Source organism: Hippichthys cyanospilos, chromosome 8 (assembly GCF_059441005.1).
Source record: "Hippichthys cyanospilos isolate Australia breed blue-spotted pipefish chromosome 8, RoL_Hcya_1.0, whole genome shotgun sequence".
Lineage (NCBI taxonomy): Eukaryota > Metazoa > Chordata > Actinopteri > Syngnathiformes > Syngnathidae > Hippichthys > Hippichthys cyanospilos.
Genome location: NC_142376.1, coordinates 19,694,748 through 19,717,801, shown reverse-complemented (window position 1 = coordinate 19,717,801; position 23,054 = coordinate 19,694,748). Strand labels below are relative to the sequence as shown.

Genomic DNA, 23,054 nt, shown 5'->3' with positions numbered 1-23,054 from the left:
AAAAAAAAAAAAAAAAAACTCACCTTTAAATTGGAATATACCTGTATGATCGTTGTTTTTTAAAATTCCCGTCACTCCCTCCATTTTGTCTTTTACTCAGGGAATCCCCTTCTCTGATTGGCTGACAAGTTTCAGTTAAAAATGTTTACAACTTTTTTGGAGTAGGCCAAATTTGCGAGTAGCTGTGCCAAAATTAATGTCATTTTTCAAACGCAGACATTTGCCCATAAAACTCAACATAACAAGCGTTGATGGCAAATTACCGTTGAGAAACGAAGTGTGGGCAAGAAAAAAGGCTGTGTATGAAAGCAAGCAATTTTTTTGGGCATGTTTATTTGTTATGAGGTATTACAGAATCATTTGAAGTGCTCATTCCATTTTTGGGGGAAAATTCCGCAAAAATGGTGACCACTTGTCACATTGCTAAATAGCCATTTTCACATCTGTATAAGGCTCAATGTAGTCAAGACCAACACAGAAAGAAGTTTCGACCCATAATTTTCCGAGCAATAGAGGTAGTTTTAGGGCCACGCGAGATAGAGGAACTATGTGATAATTGCTCCTTTAGAAGTTGGCAATATTTAGGGCTTTTTTTCATGGACTGCTGTTCTATGTGAACGGCACCAACAAGACTTCAGCAATCCTGTGAATTTTCTGTCTTCTCAGGTAGCAACACAAGTATATGTGATTATTCTGTAGCCTTTTATAAATAGACAATTAAAGTCATTACTGTTGCTTTATAGTCCCCTTTTTTATCCAATTTTCCTGGGCCACTGTTGTGTCCAATCAGTACAAGACATTGAATTAAGACTTTAAGTCGACCCACAAATTTCCCAGTTTTACCAATAGCGTGAGATGCAAAAGACGTGGGATAACACTATTATTATGTCTCTGATGTAGATATTCCGTGTGATCTCTATGTGAAGTAGGTCAAAGTATTACTTACCTGGTTGAAGGATCTGCTACCTTGGTGTCCCATATTTTCCTGTGAAGATACAAAGAGAGGAAATGGTTCGATCAGGAGTGTGCATCGACTGTGGTCTCACACAGACATCAACCTATGAGGGTGACCTCGGTGACCCCCATTTTGATGCAACGTAATAATGACTAAGATATACTGTGTTCTGGCTTCTGCTGTTTGTTTTCTGTGGAACTTGGCCACACATGACCGTGGAGCAAAAGCACACACATGCACATTGCGTGTTCTCATTTGGCAGCCAAAAATATTCACCACTGGCAATGGCTGTTCCAAATATAGCTTTTGTATATTAAACAATGGTTTTCGAGCAAGGTTTAAGTTACGGATAAAAATTGTGCTGGCTGGGAAAAGTTCACTATTCCTTAAGCAGCTATCTCTTCTGTATTGATTTCTTTATGGGCCTTTTCAGAATGTGAACTGACTGTTTTTTATGTTTAACGAGGGAGAGAGATAGCACTGAATTAGAGGTTTCTAGGATGTTAGGTAACAGCACTTTCTGAAATACCGACCTAAGACATAAAAAATAATTATTGCTTTTTCTTTGGCCTTTTTTTTTTTTCAATCCCAAAAAGGACCAGCCCAATGGTGTGTTAAGAAAAGAATGTGAACCTGGGTCATGGTCATTTGTGATTACCTCCATTCATTTTCCGTAGCAGCTTATACTCACTAGGGTCTCTGGTTTGCAAGTGCCTATCCCAGCTGTCTACGGGTAGTAGGCAGGACACATTGAACTGGTTGCCAACTAATTGCAGCGTACATAAGGACGAACAACCACTCACTCACCCAATCACAGCCAAGTACAATTTAGACACGTATCATGCATGTTTTTGGAATGTCGGAGGAAACTGGAGTGCCCGGAGAGAACCCAAACGGGCACAGGGAGACCATGCAAACTCCACACATATTGGCTGAAGCTAGCTGGAATTGAACTTGGAACTCTGTGAGGCGATGCTAACCACTCTTCCACCGTGCGACCCGTATCTCATCCAGCCCAGTTAAAATGAATTTTTGACTTCTGTAGTTGTCAATAGCAGTAAATAAACCACTGCACTAAAGTTGAACTTTATAGCTGTCGTTTGGCACAAATAAGTTTAAGTTCCAGTTGATTAACTGTTTAAATGTTTTACTGTTAATGTACGGTGATTGTTTTATTGTTTTTATATTTTGCAGTTAATGTATGGTATCTTAAGTTTTGATCCAAAAATAAGAAGCTTTATGAAACATAGCAGCATAACACCTTTGTAAATAAAGCTATAAGAATAATTGTCAAAACAGGAAAAAGAAGTGTTTTCAACTTTGGTGGTTCCTCTGTGATTTTTTTAGTCAGCGAAGCCTCCATGTACTGTAAATAAAGCGCAAAATTGCTCAACAGCAGCATTTCTGGGAAAAAACCAAACTGTTTGCTGCCAATTGGAGTTTTATGCAGAGTGTGGCACAGGGTGCAGAGGGAAGCCTTCAACTTACTGGATGAGCATGCCAACATGTCACAAACAGAGTGTGCCGGGAAGGCTTCCAAACCTTGTACGGGCAAACAGAATTACAGACGTTTACATTGATTATGCTATGTAGCAACTTATCTAATCTTGCTACAGCCTGATGGGAAGCTGTTTTAATGCCAGGGGGAAATTTTGACCCAACTTGGGCGTTTTGATGTGTGATATAAAAGGAAAAACAAACGAAAAAAAAAAACCACTAGGAAGCTAAAATATTGCACAGAATGTCAAAACATGACGACTCTCAATATGCCACGCTGCCGTCGCTTCTAAATTCTTGCAAAATGGAGGTTGAGAGGTACACCCTATGGGTGTCAGATTAAGCCCAGGTCGGTCTCGATTGCAGCCATTCAAAATTGGAGATAGTGACAGTTTTGGACCTATTGAAACCTGATGTTTTATCATACATGTCCCCTGATTTTTGCATTAATCCATTAATTAATCAATGTCAACTCATGAAATGTTTGTGTTGACTTCCCAAAACCACCAGGTGGCGCAATCAATTTATGACATTTGCAAGCCTTTCAATGACTTCGATGATTGGTATAGCCTGTAATCCCATATTGCCAAAGTTTTCAAAAGTCATAATACTCGAATTATGACGTAATAAAAATTCCTATTTCAATTTCATAAATATTTAAATATACTGTTTAATTACTTTGCTAATAACACATTTTTACAAATTTTGTACATAAAGGGGGTGCAGGCCCCCCCCAAAAAAACATATATATTTTATATGAATGGATAGGGCTGATGTCACAGAACATTTTGAGGGGTTGAAAGTATGACTAAAACTTTCAGTAAGTTAAAAATCTATATGCCTATGTTCATCCATCCATCCAATCACGATCTTAACAGCTTACCCTCGCAAGTGTCGCGGGTGTGCTGGAGCCGATCCCAGCTGTGGGCAGCTAGCAGCAGGTGGGGGCACACTGAATAGGTTGCCAGCCAATCACAGAGCACACAAAGAGAAGCAACTGTTCATACTCACCTTGGGACAATTTAGAGTGTCCAATACACCTGCCATGCAAGTTTTTGGAGTATGGGAGAAAACTAGAGTACCCAAAGAAAACCCACAGAGGCACAGGGAGAACATACAAATGTCATAACTGGAATGCTGTGGCCAGAAGCAAACCCAAGACCTCTGCACTGTGAGGTGGACACGCTAACTCAGGTGTCAGCAGTCCTCGAGGACCACTATCCTGCATGTGTATGAACCTTCCCGCTCAAACACACCTGATTCAAATTATTAGAAGAACTTTCAAGCTCCCGTAGAGCTTTCTAACAAGCTAATCATTTCACATCAGGTGTTTTGGGGAGAGAAATCCAAAAAACATGCAGCATACCAGCCGTTGAGGACTGGAGTTTGACCCCTATACGCTAACCAGTCTGCCAGCATGCTGCCCTGTATGTTTTCATTTTATTAATTTATCTTGTTAAATATTGGCTGAATTCACTGTAAAAACTAGAAATAGTCATACAATGTGAAAAATAAAATATTTGAACACATCTACAGTTCATAATTTGAAAATGGCTGTTTTACACAAGCGCTGTCATTGGATAGAATCCTTGCATCTCCAAAACCTGGCTTTGCGAAGACGGTTGGGATAGGCACCAGCAAGCCAGCGACCCTAGTTAGATGGTTAGATCCTTTAGAAAATGGATGGATGGATGAATGACTTGACAATTTTGTCCATTTTCAAAATTAGATGTGGCCCTTAAGCACAAGACTGCACTGTAATTTTCTCACTCATAAATAGGCCAACGAAAATGAGCCAATTCGATTCAGATTTGCATGTTGACAGAGACAGGCAAATATTTACACATGCATATTTCAGGCATAAATAATTTATATTTTAGATGTTTTGGTGAGTATGCAATCCTGCTTAATGAAGTCGGCAGGCTCAAATGAAGAGAGGCATTGTTACAGTAGTGACGTTCATGTCGCTGGCAGCTGACACTCCAATTTCCTCAACCGCTCCTCGCGCTGTATTTAAGAAAGACCCTTACACAAATGTTTTTCAAGAATAAAACCTGTTTTGGGGAGAAATGACTTATTACATTCATCACTGCTAATTAGCTTGCAGGGAGAGATGTTTTGCAATTTGCCACTTCTAAATAAAAACACAAAGAGAATGTGTGTAATCACTAAGGCACGCGATGTGATGCAAAAACAAAAGTACACAGTTGACATCACGCTGAACATGCAAATGAAATGATGCCTTTTGCCATAAGCGTCACAAAAGTGTCCACTGATCATGGTATTTAACGCAGCATGTCCTCAATTGCACTTGGAAAATGTGTGAAATGAGTCCATATTATGGCTTTGCATACAGCAACTCATGCAACGATACGTCTTCACCACAGTCTGCATAAACTAACTTCAGACCAACAAAAGACCTTCAGATCAAAATTCTATGGCAATTCTATATTAATATTGCATTTGCTTTGATTCAGTATTTGCGGGTTCCACCAGACACCTGTGTTATTAGTTTCCTCCACATCATTAATCAAAAGGACTTTGAGCAAGCGCAGTTCTTTGGCAATTGTTGAGTCTTGGCGCTAATTATGCGGATGACACCAATGATGGGAAGTTATCTGCCCAAAAATATAGTATTTATAGTAAAAACTATGAATACAGCATGGTGTGAGGTGCCTACCATTTCCTTAATTGAATTTAACAATAACACCTGAAATGCATTTGAGATGGCTATAGTAACGGTTTAATTGTTCATGTGGAATTCTGTGGACTACTTTAGTTCTGTGGAGATGCTTCAAAAGTGCAATGCATTATTTATTACTTATTACTGTCAATTCAAAGTAATAAGTTAAATTACAATATCACTGTATTTGAAATGTAAGGCATTACACTACTATTACATTACTTTGATATTACTTTCAACAACATAACTGAACATATTGATTCGTCCTTCTAAATGTAGCTCATTACGCTTATTACAAATCCTGTGGAAGGTTGGCTTAAGCCTAAAAACAATATAAATCATTCCATCTGTATTGTGATGTGAACCTTTAAAGACATGACAAGTTACAAAATCTTTTTTTTGTATTTTGATCGTTTTATTACTTAGCTTCACAGCATAGTGATGCGATGTTTAAGCTTCAAGCAGAAAAAGTGTATCCCACAATTTCAATATTAATATTTAAATTCAAGTTCACTCGGCTAGGTGAGCAATAGAAATTCCAAAAATGGATGGCTTTGGAGGAGCTAACATTAGCAGCTAGCCTACATTATTGTCATTGAGTTAAACGTACTGTTTAACATGAGTTTTTGGATGCCACATCTTGATACACATTGACACAACTAGTTATAAAAGTTATCAATAGCAATTGTAGAGTGAAAATGGCACCACTTTAAATGATTTGTCAAATTACTGGTGCTATTTGGCGAAGTGGACAGCTCTTTATGTGTCCCACACAAAGTGCACCAATCTATTATTTTCTTCTTGTCTTTATCTCTGTTGAATTGAATGGAATTAGTGTATGTCCATCTTGTGTACATATTGCAAACATTCAACCTGTCTTTTGGTGTTGCCGCACTCATCCAGGCAGTAAATATTTTGCCCCGGACTTTTCTCCTCAGATCAAGTCCTTCCACCTTCATTCTGCCCTATCTAGAACTGGCATGGAAATTGGAAATTGGAGTCCTGAACATTAAAAGACAATTCTTCATTTAATTAAAAATGTTGTATTAAAAGAATAATGAATCCTATGTTTTAATCCATGTTTTTAAGGAAAGCACGCCAAATAGTGTATTTAAAAAAAAAAGGTCTTTCCATCTGTATGTTGCTCACTTGACTACTTAATTGTTTCTGTAGGATGGCAAAAGGCATTATGATCAAGTACTGCAGTAATTACATGTTTCCAATCTTGTTTCAGTGACTCAAACCTTCAAATTGACCAAAATAAAATCTTAAGATTCAAATATTGCTTTAGTTTATATTGAAATTAATGTGGGATTTACTATAAAGGAAGACATTTCTATCACGAGGAAAATGTTGTGTGTTTCTTTGTAGCATTGTCATACTGTAAAGCAAATATCCTCTGTAAATATGACATATTCATTCAAGACAATGGTTCACATAGTTTGAAATAAAAAAATGTTTGGTATTAAATATCCCTATGACAGGGTTAAGGCCATAATTCAAAAGCCAGACCCAAAAAGCTGTTCAAATGCTGATTCAATGTCTCACACAGCAACCATAATTAAAGATATTTCACACAAGCACGTGAAAATTAGATCCAACTGGTGCGGCTTGTTATTTTTTCCCCCCTCCATCTCTGGCAAGACAGTCTTCCTCTCTCACACACATCTTATAATGGAGGGTGTTTTTTCACTTGCAGCGCAAACCCCAGCAAGCCTCATTCCTGACCAACCTGCAATTACAGCATCTTGAGATTCGCATCCAAGACACACAGGCGGCCCCAGAGACACAGCCCGGTTAGGGGTTGCTAAGAATGGCTTTGGAGCAAAGTGGAGTGACACAGGACAGTGTCCCCGATGCTCGAAACCATGCAACATGATCCCATAAGTATTTCTTGGCTTCCCATCCCATGCAGATGTTACAAAAAATGTCAACGTCATATTGTCTGAAAAGGAATTGTTTTGGTTGTTCACACGGAGTAATTACAGTATCTATTTCAGCCTGTGCTTACAATGAGCAAAACAAACCATGCACAGAGAGAACAGGGTTGGTATGTTCTTGGAGATAAACATCCCTGCACCAACACACTAAGAAGTCACTACAAGAGCGATTGGAGTAACTCAAGTAGACAGATGGACTGTCCGCTATGTACAGTAAATGACTGACTGATGCAGTTTTGTCTCGAGAGGATCTAACATACATGTTCTAGGTCAATGTCTGACCGTCTCACTCACAGGAATTTGGTGACTTCTTCTAAGCTCACACGGAATAGATCAAAAGAGGTCCAAACCCTTGTTCGATTACCCTTAATCAAATTCTGAAGCTATTGAGGCAAAATGTAGTTGAATACTTCGCCAGTATTTGAGCTGTTGAATAAGGCTTGACTAATCTGTGAACCAAAGAAGAGCAGGTAAATATGGTCATGCCTATTCTTGATGCCGTAAAGCGGGGAAAATGCCGCGAAGAGGGGACAAAAAAAACTTAGGGACACCGTAACCCAGGGGTCCACTGTTTTCTGAATGTAGTTGCTCAATTGAAAAAGTTTCTTTTCATGGCTTGTTTGTCATACTGGAAATATTACTCTGTCTGGTTTCACAAATGTTGGTAATGCAATTTTCGGTGAAATGACAATTCTTATATTTTATTTTGTACTTTAAAAGCTATACGGTGTGTGGCTCGCTTCAAAGACTAATAGCTGTCCACATCCTGTTTTTGTGAAAAAAGAAAAGGTTCCTTAAAAATCCAAACTTAATTCTGTAAATGTAAAAAAAAAAAAAAAAAAAAGTTTGTCTCTTTTTATTATTCTGTCTTCCAAAGCAGACTGAAGTTTTCTTTGCACGTCTATAGATTGAGGCAGAAATCATTTTTCATTGAATTGAAGCGTAGCAATGAGCGTGAATACTCATAGATGAACGAATGGAAGAGAAACAAAAAAAGACTACCGGTAGGTGTTTTTAGTGTGGGATTAGGGATTAGATTTGCAGGTTAACAGCTGTTAATGAAATAGCTGTCTTGAATTTTTCCTGCTCAACCACTGCTGCGATGCCATTAAAAAAAAACAGTCGTTGCACAACGTCTGCAGTGGACGGTGAACATTTTAAATGCTGATGCATGCTGGTCAAAAACATTTTGAGAATAGAAAAGATCTTCTGTGGAGACAGAAAGGGAAAAAAGGCACTTTTAGACACATCATTATGGTTTAAAGGCTATTACGATACTGAATTCCAATGGGTTTTAGGACACCTAAGGACACCCTATTTTAAGAAGGCCGTAGAGACAGAATCTGACTGATACAATTTGACTGGATGAGGATTGTCAACCTTTTTCCAGCACACACCCCAGGGTGAGGGACAAGTCACGTGACTTGACTCCCCAGTTACCAAATCGCTAAACCAATGTCTACTCTGTCGCCAGCACTAAAGGTCATTATTGAATTCAAGGATTACGTTGTGATGACATGGTAAAAAGAGAAGAGAACTCTAACATATAACTTTATCTGTCACTATAAAATCCACGCTGACATATAAACAATGTCAGCATAGCAAACCATAGCTTTACTAATGTTTATGTTTGGATATTAATAATAGAAAATACACATATACTGTAAATATATATATATATATATATATACAGTATATATATGTACAAAACATGGAAAATGGTTTGAGGCCATTAATTAACATGAAGACATGTTTGTAAATGTCACTAACATGTAAAGCTACTGCGTGCAAAGTGACTAATGTGTGATTATAAAGTAATGTATACAGTACACCCAAATATAGGACCACCGGTGTATGGATGCAACCTTAATTTTAGTGTCAAATTCTGGTATTTTCTATGTTACTCTGTATAGGATGCACCAACTGTTTGGCGACTTGTAAAAACTATAGCAAAGGGTTAGAACAAATCTCAGAACAAATATCATCATGGTAAATTCTTCTAATTTTTTGTGCTCATATTCTTAAATTATATATTTGTTGTCGGTTGAGTTTCAGATTTCCCACACTGTGAGTGGTCAGTGAACACCTCGCCAGTGTAACGTGAATGCACTCAAAGCAGTTGATTTTTCAATGTCTTCGCAACACAACTCGAGTTCTTTTTGCCTTAAATAACTGAAGTTGCGCAGCATTTATCATTCCGTTTTGTCTAAGTGATGCACTCTTAATAGAATCAGTTGGAGACATCATAACCTTTACATGATCCTCTCCATTTTTGTAATATTCCTGTGTGTGAACAAGGATGGACTCAGATGATGGTTCAGTCTGCTCGTTTCTTTTATTGAAAATGATATCATAACAACCTTGGCTATCAGGAGCTCAACTATGAGGCGGATGTGCTAATGACTGCTCCACAGAGCCGCCACGTAACAATATATCAATAAATATTAGGCCCTGGCACTGTCGGCAGAAGATGTAAAAAGTGAAGCGCAGCATCAGTGATTCGAGTGTGCAGATGCTCTACCGCCAATAAAACAGGTGACTTCACGCAAAACAAAAAACCTTCATCTGGCCTCACACCACCATATCGACGGAACAGTTAAAGAACAATCAAGCGGTGATATTACACCTCAGGACAGGAATCCAAAATTAAAAGCATTGTTGTTTGTCTTGGGAGCGGAGATAGCATCAGAGAGCCGCAGAGGCAATGAGGTGCACAGGGGGTGATTTGCCTGGAACGAGGTGGAAAGAAAAGCTTTTTGCAAAAGGACAGAGATGCTGCTTATCATTACCCCAAGGCTGAGGAGAGGAGGGAACCTCTGGTGGAGATGTGGCTGAGGGAAGACGATAAGCGTGAAAGAAAGCTTTTACTTATCCTGCCGCTTAACTGGACGTTGCTTCTTTTTGCTTTTTATTCTTTGCTGACTTTTTAATCATTTATCAGCGTTGCGGTTATCTGTAGACAATATTGACACAGGAATAATGCATAAGGCCTTTTGCTGTACTTAAGTAGTCTAAGATATTATGAGTAATATTTCAGTAACAAGGATGCCGGTGATATTCTCATGCATTTTAAAACCCTGATGAGCACACACTATATTTTGTCCTGGCAGCTTTTATAACCTATTAAAAAACATCTCACACTCCTTTAAATATCTTTCGAAATTCTATTAACTCAGCAAGTACACAGATTACTCCTCACTCTATTGACTCAGGTTTCTGTTTAAGCTTTGCTCCCTTGTGTGCTTGATTGGTTGGCTTTCCTTTCCCTACTGATGTTTGATGCAGAATAAAACTGGATCCTCAACACCTTTTTAATCAAGTTTGGCTTAGCAAGGTGAAATATGTCCAGCTTTACTTTTGAGGCTGCCACCTCAAAATGTACAAATACTGTATGTACACAAATGACATTGATTAAATCAATCATATATCTAAATTACAAACACTATTTATTTCAATATAATGTTAATTAGATGCAAATGATTACTTATCAATGCAGCACCTTTGCATATGCTAATATTATATAACAGGGAATTACCGGGCACAAACAAAAATGCTAACGAGCTAAATGCGTACAAGGCAATACTATATAACATGCTGAAGAAAACTAACATTAGCTAGCTTGTTATCCACAGTCACAAGTTAATGGATCAACAAACAAACTACTTTGGGGTAAAAATATCAGAAGACCAGCATTCTTACAAAAAAAAAGGACAACTCGTGGGCCAGGTTTCACAGCGAGACAGAACAACATATGTGTGAAAGAAAGTGACTGCTCTCACGTAAAGCCACACCATCTTTTCTCACTACAAAATGTAATATCAACAGCAGCCAGGGGCGGCGCCAAAAGTCAAAGATCAAACCAAACAAAGCACAAATGAATGAACTGTTAAAAGATAAACTAAATCAGTTCAAAAACATCATTATTTCAGGTGCGGCCCATTAGGCTCGGTAGCAGTTGATCCACGGACCGTTACCAGGCCGTGGACCTGAGGGATCTCTGACCCACAAGTAGCTCTCAGGTTAGAAAATGTGGTGACTCATGTTGTAAGCAATTCCAAGACCTTATTCTACAAAATAAAAAGACCATATTCTCCGTCATTACAACTTGACCAAACTGCCCATTGCCAGCTGGGAAGTGTTTGGAAATAATGCTTACTCACTTGTACATTTTGAGATTGGGCTGAGCGGCGTCAGGAAAGCCGAGCATCCCGCACACCACTCTGCTGCTGTTCAGACTCCAGCCCATATCGCACACCTGCCGCCATCTTCCTGCATGCCTCACCTCCACCACGCCTTCAGTCACCAAGGTCTTCTTCTTGGTGGACATGAGTATGGGCCTCAGGCGAACTTCCTCAATTCGGACCTTACTGTGACCCTGATGGAAGGAAGTCAAAAATTGGTCATGATAGAATCATCAACAGCTGAGAGGCGCTCGTGTGACCTGTCACCATACCTGGTGAAGTTGCTGCCTCTGGATCCTGGGGACCTCATATGGATGTCCGTTCCCGTAATAGCCGTATCCATCATGCCTACGAGAAGCCACGAGGCCTTGCCACTGGGGCGAGGGATTCCCATTGGGGCTGATGGAGTTGCTGTGATCTCCCGTGCTGGTCGTCTGCTCCCGTCTGCGCTCCGTGGCGCACACCACCCCCATGTCTTCAGAGTGTTTGCAGTCATGCACCCCCCAGCCGTTGTGCTTGCAGTCCTTTAAGTATTTCTCGGAACCGTTGCATCGAACATTGTCCATCCATATGGGACCTTGACGGAGGGGAGTAAGCTGTTATTAAGCACGTTATCCAGCCAAGCTTGGTCTGGAAACAGACCACACAAGCTCTGAAAAGCGGTACTCATATAGGAGTTAAACCGACAGCCTGATTAGGGGGTGCACCTTTGCGGTGTGTTCAGAAGTTGAGTGTTTTATGACAGTGCCTCTCTAATTGATTCCATGTTGTCTTTCATTATGGATTTAAAAGCAGCAGTAAAAATTGTCCTTTAACCGCAGCAAGTATTGCAAACCTGTGGTAAAGTGTTTGCTGTCATTCCTCCAAAACAAATGCCCTCTTTATTTATTATTTTTTTTCCTTCATGCATGAGCTCCTCAAAACTTAAGGAGATGTCATCTTTGTCCTTTTATGATGTCAGCTATTTTGAGTGTCTTAATTACTGTCTTTGGTATTTGGTAAGCCAACATGGTAAGCCAACATGGGACCAACATGAAGCAATAATGATGAATGACTTTTGCCAAGAGCTGTCTAACAATCAATGGCTATTTGAGCCACTTTCCAACCAGGCAGGGCAGCCTGTAAGCACAGTCTGGTGTGCTTTTCCAGCATGGGCGATAGCGACTGCTGTGACATCACGCTGTGTGAACCGCAACAAACACAACAGTGAAAGGAAACATTACAGTCAGGACAATGATGGACGGCTTCCAACATGATTTTTTTTTCTACATGATGTAACTGAAGACATGCTTTTTGGGCAAAGTAATGTTTAGTATTCTTTCAATGAGCTTGTTCAGAATCATAGGGCAGTTCACACTTGATTGAATTTCTACTGTCACTCACTGGAAATCGATCACAGGGAAATCAAGCCATACCCATCCATCCATCCATCCATCCATCCATCCATCCATTTTCCAGGGTCACTATCTTGCTGGTGCCTATTCCAGCTGTCTGAACTGGTTGCCAGTCAATTGCAGAGCATACAGCACATGAACACCCAAGGACAATCACACCTAAGGATAATGTCCTCCGGACGCAACGTTTTTGAAGGGCCGTTGCGAAACAATTGTTTTGCACAAGGCAATTGTCCTGCTCTTGATGTGACTCATACTCTTAGCTTTAGCCAGTCACGTTCACTTCCAGGTTTGTCGGCTGAAAGGGCTAGTGTGTAAGATTTAGACCATTTTTCATTACGAGCAGGAGGAGCTGCTGCAGGTGCTGCGTTTACCAATGTCCATAGCTATAACAAACATGGCCGCAACAAGTGCCACCTTCATGTAATATAATTTAATGATAACTAGACCTATGATTATATTTAAAACATACTTTTGGTCATTAAGAACACATTCACTTGCAAGTTTTGGAAATTTACAATCATTTAATGTATTCCTTTTTAAAGAAAAGCAGTCTAAATCTTACATATTGTCTCTTTAAGTTACTACTCAAATTGTCGCAGCTACATTTATGCTTCTTTCAAGGAGCGCTTTTGATATGGTTCGAGGTAGGACGCTAGCATTATATCAAGCTAAAGTTGGCAAACCAACTGAGCCCCCACCCCCAGTCCAAGCAAACAATGGACAGTCAGTTGTCTAGGAGTTTTTTGGCTTTCGAAAACGAGACTCTCCTCTGCATGAAATGACAGATTCCACATTGTGCTAATTTTAAATACACATAGTAGCTGAACGATTGATTTGAAATGAACAACTATTACTCGATGGCAGTTAATTTCAAATCAGGCATCTTTCAAAATACTGTTGTGCATTTACACCATAAACAAAACTGTTTATATAATCTGGAAAACTGCTATTTACCAACCGACTTTGAAATGATCCATTTTAGAGCTGTAATTTCATTTCCGTCATATTTTTGCTCAAGGTTATCATAGCATCAGATTCTGATATCGTGCCACGCCTGCTCAAATACATTCGAAATAATTAAATAATATATTACAATTATGACTGATAATTCTCCCGATATGCTCAGAGATTAACAAACTGGCACGCGTTTAATGCTTTCCATATACAATACTTAGAAGCTCATTTGAAAAGGTTTATTTTCATCTCTCATTTGTTATAAATGTACACAGAAATATTAATACTTTTCACTTGGGTAACATTTTTTTTTAATTATTTTTGGTCAATCTTATTTTGTAACGTAGAATTTGTAGCTAACTTGAGAGTAGTGGTTGTTCACAAATTAAAATTTAGCATAAAAAAGTTAATTTCCTTTCTTTATTCTGTTTTGCAAAGCAGATTGAAGTTACAGTATGTGATGATTCTTTGCACATCAATAGACTGAAGCAGAAATAATTTTCGATTGAAGGGAATCATTTTGAATCAAAAAACGATTCTGAATTCAATCAAAGACCCCAAGATCAGAATTGAATCATGAGACAGTCAAAGATTCCCGGTCCTGGTTTTTAAATATCAAAATATGAATCATGGCCATTTACTCTTTTATTCAGCAAAACTTAATCACTTACTAACATTTTTTGCAACTTTGTTATTTTTGTACAACTAGCTGTAGGAGTGACGGCAAAATACATTGAAAACCACACAAATTGTCTCACCTTGACCTTCCCCATACTTTGCGCTGTGTGCCCAGGTGATGCCGCCCTGGAAGCCCAGCTCTCGGCACACCACGTTGGCGAGGTTGATGTCTACTTCGTCGTCGCACACAGTGCCCCATGTGTTGTTGTGCAGCACTTCCACGCGACCTTCGTGGGGACCTCGGGCAGAGTTTCCCGCCAGACGCACCTTGGCGGCAGGTGCGCGCACCGCCCTGCGCAGACTGGAAGCGGTGCGCCTCGGCTCGGCAGCCGAGAGCGACGCGAGGAAGAGGAACAGAAAGCAGCTGGAGCAGATTACGTGGGGCATCGTGACGAGCGAGGTGGCGTCTGAGGAAGGTGAAGTAAAACACGTATGTGTTATTTTCAACTATGCTAATTGAAAAAAAATAAATCAATGCTAAGTCTAATCTTCAGTCCAACATGTTAGGTAAAAATAATGCATCATGTGCTTGGTTTTTGTTGTTGTTTTGTTTTGTGAAAGTAGAGCTGGATTAGCTATTTTATTTAATTTGAGTGACTTTCAACACAGCCGTTTTCAAAGTGCACAAATGGCCCCTGATCTGTACTTAACACCGCCACATTGGGGCCTGTTATTTTAGGATCAAATTACTACCTTAAAGAGATCTTTTCACTCAAAGTTTTCTTACAGCATGATTAGAAGTAGCAGATTGCATTCTAAGTTAACTTATTACCTTGTTAAAACAGTTGTGTCAGAAATAACTCAAATATGAGCCAAATATGAGCCGACCCATTAAGGAATATCCCATAAAGTTGCGGTACAAGAATAACCATCGAGGTGAAAAAAATAAAAAGTCTCGAAATGGGTTGTTTTTGATCTAACTATTTCTACAGTGTAGAAAGATTACTTTAACTTCTGTAAACATTTTAGTGAGGTGGGGATTTTAATATTTTTTTGCTGGTCCGTCATTTACAGTCGCGTCAGTACGTGGACCCCCTTCCGTCTTTGTCAAGCCATTGTTTTTTGAAGTTGACCCAAATTGCAATCGTCAGTCCATCATCCAAATGTTAGCGGCACTTTCGTCGCCAAAGTCTGTCCATCCTAGAATAAGAGTCAAAGTTAAACTTCAGTCTTCCTTTCAATCCGCAACGTTTCAATAAACAAAAATGTCCACTCGACAGCATTATTGTGCTTTAGAGAGCTTTCAATCTTTGATGTTATTCTTTCAAAAGACATTTTCAGACATGGTTACATACCGTATTTCTCCGTGTAGAAGTCAACGTCGTGTATAAGTCGACCCCCCTTTTTTCACTTTAATTTGGGTGAATTTTACAAAAACGCGTGTATAAGTCTATCCCTGACATTAGTGGTTAGACATGTCATGGCTGTCTCATTAAGACACATGGTGTGTTATTAAAATGACACAATGACCTTACTTTTAGACACATTTCTTCATCATATATCGAATTAACATACTGTCGCAGTTATGGGGGGAGCGGGTGGGGTGGAAACAGGACAAGTGCGAGGCAATGTACGCACGTGTAGACGTACATGCAGAAACTAATGTTGCTCCAATAAAAAATGATTTGAAGGTTCAACATTTTATTTTTTTGACACGGCTGAATATGAATGTCTTGAAAAGCCCTAAAATTCCTCCCATTGCTCCCATTTAAATCCCAGACAACTTCTCCTTCCTGTTCGTCATTCACGCAAACAGTTTACTCCTACACAGGTAGTCATCTTCGGACCGTCCAATTTGTTTGAAATGGAGGTCCTCGGAAATGATTTGCTGATGATATTACTTGGTATGTTATTTACCCAAGTGACGAAAGTGCATGTTTTTTTGTTCTGTGCAAACGCTCTAAAACAGATGCCTACTATATTGAATTAGACGTATAAAACATTTTAAGCCTTATTTTAACCTATTTAAGATTTAACCTATTTCAAATTTGAATGAATCTTATCCAAACACAGATATGTGAAAAAATTGGTCTTGTTTTGAGCTATGCAGATACAAGTCGACCCCAAATATGCGGGTTGAAAAAGTGGGAAAAAAAACTCAAACTTGTACAAAATTCACATTTGTTGACATTTGTCGTGTTATTTGTCACATACACTAAAAGTAAAAAGCAAGGTTTTATTGAGCTTAATTTACTAGATGATGCTTTTTGGGAGGAAATGTTTAAACTTCTAGCTTGCATTTCCTGGCGGGAAGCCAATTAGAGTGAGACTGTCACTTTGCGATGTGCCCATGATCGGAATGCCGTCACCTCCCATGCATACCAGAATGGTTTGCTCAACTATGTGCAAGCAATTTATTCATTCAAATCCCGCTTAAAAAGCAAATTAAGACAAAGATCTGAAACTCAGATGAATATTGACCTCCCTGTCTAAGAGTTGCTGCATACTAACATTGAAGAGCTTAGTCAATTATTCCCAGATGCATGTGTGTATGTAAGTTCACCGTCTATTTGGACAGTTTTTACACTTCCATCCTCCCAAGTTTATGGAAGTTTAAATTTTTGTCAGATTTTGGAGTTCTGGAAGATTTCATTGGGTGAGGTGTCCCAGGTGGAGACAATTACGACGGCAGATTAAAATGATGGATGCAATGTACTGTTCCGTTGGGCTTAGTCTGTCATTTTAAAATATTTTAGCCATTCAGACCAATGGGCAGTCTGTCAGTGCTAAGTTTGCATGCTCGGAATCGTGAGAGGAACTCATGCCCATAGAAAATCCGTATTGGCACAGGGAAACCACAGCTGAGAATCAAACCCCAAACCTTAGAATTGTGAGTCAGAGATACCACCCAATACTCCACCAGGCAACCTCTCTCAACTCCCACACTAAATATCATTGCATCTAATTAAGCAGTGATTGACTCCTTTTTGTCTTTGCGTGACAGTCAAAATGTTAAAAAGCATGACACATAATATCAAGTCATCTTCTCAAAGTCTTCTTCCCGATGCACTACATTTAAGTATACCCCTTTTTTACACTTAAAAAAATGAAGCCATAATATGCCAACAAAAGACAGTTGATTAAAATTGAAAATTGGGTGAATGATTGACGTTATGTTTCTATCACTGTATAATGTAGATGTAAGAAGAAGCCTATTTTTTTAGTAGTACAACAATGACATCTTCTGGACAATAAAACCAGGTGCTTGGTTTCCGAGTAAAACCAGCCATTGCAATACTGTAAATGTGAATTAAACGCAGTTTTTTTTTTTTTTTTAATTAACGTGCACTTGATTTCAATGTATTTTGACTGCCAGCTCATGCCATCATTCAATGGAGATAGGCTCAGCGGCTGTTTGTGTAGCAAGCCACATGGAAACGCAACAAAAAGGATGTAATTGGACGTTTACAATTGCGGGGACTCTTGTTGTGGCCCCGAACTCCACGAATAAAATGACGACACTGATGATTCAAAGTGTGGGGACAAAAAAAGTTTGAAAACAACTGATACTGTTCACATGCATACAAATGAAACCAACAAAAGAAAAGAAAAATATAAAAGTATCAAGGAAAAGGAAAGGTGAAAGTTCACTAACCTGACAAGCAGCAAAGTGTGTGTGTTTGCAGCCGCGGATGTCTTGAGTGAATGAGTGTTTCTGAAAAAAAAAATCGTCTCTCACTTCAATCCCTCCTTCTCCATATATCTCCTCCCTGACTCCCTCTCTCTCTCCCTCCCACCTATGCCGAAACATCGCTCTCATGCAAAGAACATAAAGCTTGAGATGAGCGTTTATTGACGAGATAAGAGGCCCAATGCCGTGGCTTGCTATGAATAAGAGCACTGGTGAGGCCGCTTAGGTTATTTTTGTGGGTGGCTAATTGTAGTGCAGAGTGAAGTGAATGGAAACGGGTGCGAAATGGAGGAAACAATTCTTTCCAGTCATGTTGCCCAATTGTTTTCACAGCAGCACAATGACTTTTGTCTCAAACGTTAGTAGGGAATGCTGTAGTCTCAATATTGAGATATCACTTTAAGGTTCGGCCTCTGAGTGTGTATGTGCAATAAAATGTACACATCTGTTTAACTTTCAGAGATCTTTCTCATGTGTTTAAAAAAAAAAAAAAAAAGTTTGCACAAGTGTGCACACCCTACCACCCGGGACACTACTGTGCTCAGATTTTACCAATCACAGTCAAAATCATGTTAAATGTTTAAATGTCATCAAACACCTGCCACTATTTAAATTTCCTCTGACTAACCCTTGGCAAATACTGTACTGCCCCTGACCCTTTTGAATTATTTAACAGTGGTTGACTTTTTTATACGTGTATACTTTATGTTATTGTGATTTACACTTCTTTCTGCACTGTTGAAAAAGTTCCTTTGTTATATGCGCTTAAAGCTAGGAGTCTGAGTCTTTACATACACCAATCCAACATAGACCAAATATGACTCAGCTCAACTGTCAGCACTTTGCACTGCAAAAATTATGGCAATACACCACAACGACACTGTGTACCTTCTGCACATGTGCGAGAAATAATCCCCTTCCAGACCATCGCCGGCGGTAGTTACAGTTTCTATTGTTTAAAAAGAAAAAAAGAAAAAAACCTCTTCTCGCTCTTCCGTCTCCACCAGGGATGGGCAATTTCTGTTCTCGAGGGCCGAAAGCCTGCGTGTTTTACATGTTTCCTCTAACATACCTGATTCAAATAATCAGAATCCTTCTCATAGCTCCTGAAAGCATGCTTCGCGCTGAATATTTGAATCTGTGTGTGGAAGGACAAAAACATCTAGAACATGCAAGATAGAGACCCCCGAGGACTGGAGTTGCCCACTCCCGGTCTAGAAGGACAAAGAGCAAAATTAGCTTATTTTCAAGGCTTTCCCTCACTTACTATTCATCCATGGTTCGTCACTTCCGGATCTCGCCCTGTGTACTGATTCACTAGCTAATAGCCAATCACAGAGATTAAATGTCACAATAGGAACATTTGTTTAATACTAAGCAATTCCGAGATCAATTATTCTTTCAATTTCAGAGGGAATCACGTTTTCGTTTACATTATGCAACTTTCTGACTGGACCCTCTACATCTCTTTCTGTAACTGGCTGCCCACACTTTCACACAAGCTATCACGAATAAGTGTGTTACACAAGCACAGGGGAAGCTGAACATGCACGTGACCAACAGGAAGGTCTTGCTTCCAGAATAGATTCAAACATCCAGAGTTGCAAGTGTCTTAAAGACGCTCCCCTTACCGCAGCGTAGATATTTCCTTGTCGAAAGCATCGCAAACCACCGCCGTTGAAAATAGCCCTGCCCTCAAATGCAGCCACGATGAACTGACTGATGAGAAAACGACATTCCACCCTAAGCCAAGATTATGTTACTATTGGCAAACATATCATCACACTACAGGAAACAAAGCCTCATCAGTAGAAACATCAAATGTAATGGAAACGCGTTGCGTTTTTTTCCCCCTCAAAGGGTCACTTAGGCACAACTTGGCAACCATCAAATTTTAATCTGTTTGTTTATTTTTTGGGGAGTCATCTGCAACCAAATTAGCTACATGGTCAAGTTTGGAAATGGGGCGTTGTGTTGATGAACTATTTCAGGTTTCAAGTAAACCTCGGCGGCATCTTTTTAAAGGCGGTCTGGTTTATTCTTAGATGTACTGTATGTCCATGCACAGTTCTACGTTGCTACACCGCATGTGTGACTTTTTGTGCATGCGAGTAAAAAGGCTGTAATTGGAATGTTTATGGTTGTGCACGCCATGATGGGGACTGGGTGGTAGGCCGGTGGTCCCGCCCTGACTGGTAGTCACACAGGAAAAGCAGACCCCCTATTAGAGAGACCAAATCAGAGCAGAAGAAAGTGAGTGCGTTATGGAAATACGGAGAGATAGGAGGCGTTAGGCTTAAGAATGGATGCAGCAACTCACACTCGGTCACACACACTAAGAAGGACACACAATCTTAACAGGCTCGAAACATATTAATGACCAACAGAGAGAGACAGGACGGAAAGGCCTGATGGTACTCATTCAAGCCCATGATCTTAGATGGAAAAAAAACCATGAGGGATATTGGAGGAATAAACAAGACTGGAGCAATTTCCCTCAGTTCCAGACCAACAGAGGTGTTGAGGGAAAGTTGTCTGCTTTGTGTGGGTTTCTGTGGATGTGTGTGGGTTGCAGTGTTGTCAAACTTGAGTTTTATTATTTGACTCTCAACGGGGCCTCAATTAGACGAATTGAATTGGTGAGACGTCACCTTTTCCACATTGACATATGTTTTGTGCAAGAACTCTGCAGTCTCAAGAACTCTGCAGTCGCATCCAATTTCACTCATCGCATGAGTCTGAGTGGTGATTGCTCATCCCTCACCTTTCGTAAAGACCGGCAGGCTGTTCTCCTTTCTAGCCGCGCTCGTCTGGAGAATGTTCCAATTAATCAGAAACCCATCACCTCCAATAAGGAGGATCCCTGTTACCAGGATTCCAATAATGTAGATGTCCTCCACATACATCCCCAACAGACAAGATCAATGGACGCACCATCATGCACGCATTCCAGGAATACATGATGTACACATTTGCAAATGTCCCAGAGCGACAAGAAAGTCCCCCTTTACCTTCTTCTCTCAACGAGAACATTCCGTCAACTGAGTCGAGAGCCCAGCTGACCAATTCCATGGTTAGATTTTTGGAAGAAAAATTGTGCAGGAGGTTAAAACAATAGTTGAGGCAAAAGACACCACTGGACGAATTCAGCAAAGCGAGATTAGGGGAACAACAGAAGCTCTATTGAGAGCCAACACTGTGGAACTCTTATCCTTTGGAACTCTGCTCATCTCCAACGATATCTTCGCTCAACTCCAACAATATCTTCGTTTAAATGTAATACAGTATTAGAAGAAATCTTTTCTCGTTAGCTTTTATTTAGCGCTGATGTTTTTTTGCATATTGTATTGTTTTTTTGCCTTTTTATCGTGAACCTTTTTGAGTTTATGCTAAAATGTGCCGTACCAATTGATTAGCATGTAATCAGGGGCGCACATAATTTTCGGGGGAGTTACTTACATGACTACCAGGATATTGTGTTTGGTATGCACTTTTTTTTTTTTTAATTAAAAAGTCCTTCTAAATTTCCACCTCAGTGTCCCTCCAACATTAACAGCGTTGTATGAGTGTGGAGTGACAATTACAATCTTCAATGCTGCGTCCTTGAAAAATGTCATAAGTCCATCAGTTATGGTTTGCGCGATTCGTTCAGGACCCTGTTTAATTCGTCCAAGCAGGTCTTAAGTAAAGTCACCTTCAATCGGCAAGCCTTTTTTCCCTCCTAATTGCTGCTTTTCCATCAGATCAACATGGGGAGAATATTGTTTATAGTGTTTGTTTTTTTTCAAACAGTTATTGACTTTCTCTTAAAGCTTGCATTACATCTTAGGAATGTTAAGTGTGGACTTGCTTTCAAGAAAGCACTCACATTTCTGTACTTTGTGTGTAATCATACCTTCTGTGTTGTATACAGCAACATTTAAGTGGTTAACTTATGTTTACTCTTGTACAGAATGAGTGAAGAATGGCACTTTAAACTTTGGGTGTATAGCCTATACATTCCTTTTTGCATGTTGCCACAAACTAACTTTTATCCAGAATGCTGGACCGACAGTGTGCCTTAAATGTATGTTGTGTGTTGGTTTTGAAATGTAGTCTATTTCCTAAATAATTGTCACGTGAGACTAATAGCATGATTATTCTTCCCACCAAGTGAATCCAAACCTTTTAGCAGGAGTGGAGTGTACTAACATGAGTAATCTTTTAATTTATTGGTTTCCAGACTCACCCATATAAATTCAGTCATAAAGCAGCTATTAAGAGCTATTTGTGGCATAGATTACACATTTACCCCTACATTTACACTAAACAGTCCACTCTTTTACTGCGATTTTAATGTTAAGAACGAATTGGATGCATAGGAATGTTACATTCCAGATTGGGAGGGGGGACACTTGTGACAAGGTGACATTACGAACGTGAGCATGTGCAACACTGCTACCTTGTGGAAACAAGAAAATTACCAGTGTTGAGCAAGGTACTTCAAAACTATAATGCATTTATTTATTACTTATTACTGTCATTTCAAAGGACTGAAATGAGTTAGATCATAATATTTTTGTATTTGAAATGTGAGGTATTACACTACTATTGCATTATTTTTGCATTACTCTCAACAACATACCTGAATGTATGGATTTGGCATTCTAAATGCAGCTCATTACACCCCCAGTGAAATGACCTTAAACTAAACTTCAGTAAACTTACATTCTCAAAATTATCCCAAATAAATAGTATTGCTCCCTTGGACTTGTAAATGATGCCCAGATCACTGGGAAATGTAAATTAAAAACATACTAAAAACTAGTTCTCTGCATACCAACAATACATCATCACCATCTCAAGGTAAACAAACGAACTACATTCACTTTAACTGGTGCAATTATTATACATTTAAATGGTTTAGAAGCATTTTTTTAATTTGATATTATAATGCATTACAATGTGTGTTAGTCATTTGTACCAAATAAAAGGAAGGTGAAACCATTTATTAAATACAAAAACTTTATTGAAGTGCAGTCACAGTAATACAAAAGATCCTACAGGTGAACAAACATGCAGTGCTCAGGTTACGAAATGTGCATTCTTGAAATTTGAAGCAGGCAATTTCTTAGAAAATGAATGAACCGCAGAATTAA

General features: G+C 39.3%; 2 protein-coding genes across 4 annotated transcripts in view; both read right to left on the bottom strand.

Annotated features, from left to right (window-relative positions):
* Nucleotides 1-17,958, bottom strand: part of loxl4 (lysyl oxidase-like 4) — a 45,593-nt gene extending 27,635 nt beyond the window's left edge. The window contains exons 1-5 of the mRNA XM_088421044.1: nt 17,881-17,958; nt 14,366-14,692; nt 11,529-11,833; nt 11,236-11,450; nt 947-985 (exon numbers count right to left, since the gene is read on the bottom strand). Coding sequence (XP_088277170.1) covers nt 947-985; nt 11,236-11,450; nt 11,529-11,833; nt 14,366-14,672 — 866 coding nt within the window. The 5' untranslated portion in view covers nt 14,673-14,692; nt 17,881-17,958. The remainder of the gene's footprint in view (nt 1-946; nt 986-11,235; nt 11,451-11,528; nt 11,834-14,365; nt 14,693-17,880) is intronic.
* Nucleotides 17,959-22,902: 4,944 nt separating this feature from the next.
* LOC148420481 (uncharacterized) overlaps nt 22,903-23,054 on the bottom strand; it is a 15,747-nt gene continuing 15,595 nt past the window's right edge. For all 3 annotated transcript variants that reach the window (XM_088421045.1, XM_088421047.1, XM_088421046.1), the window contains exon 16: nt 22,903-23,054. This exon is cut by the window's right edge and continues 1,931 nt beyond it. The gene's annotated coding sequence lies outside the window, so the exon portion shown is untranslated.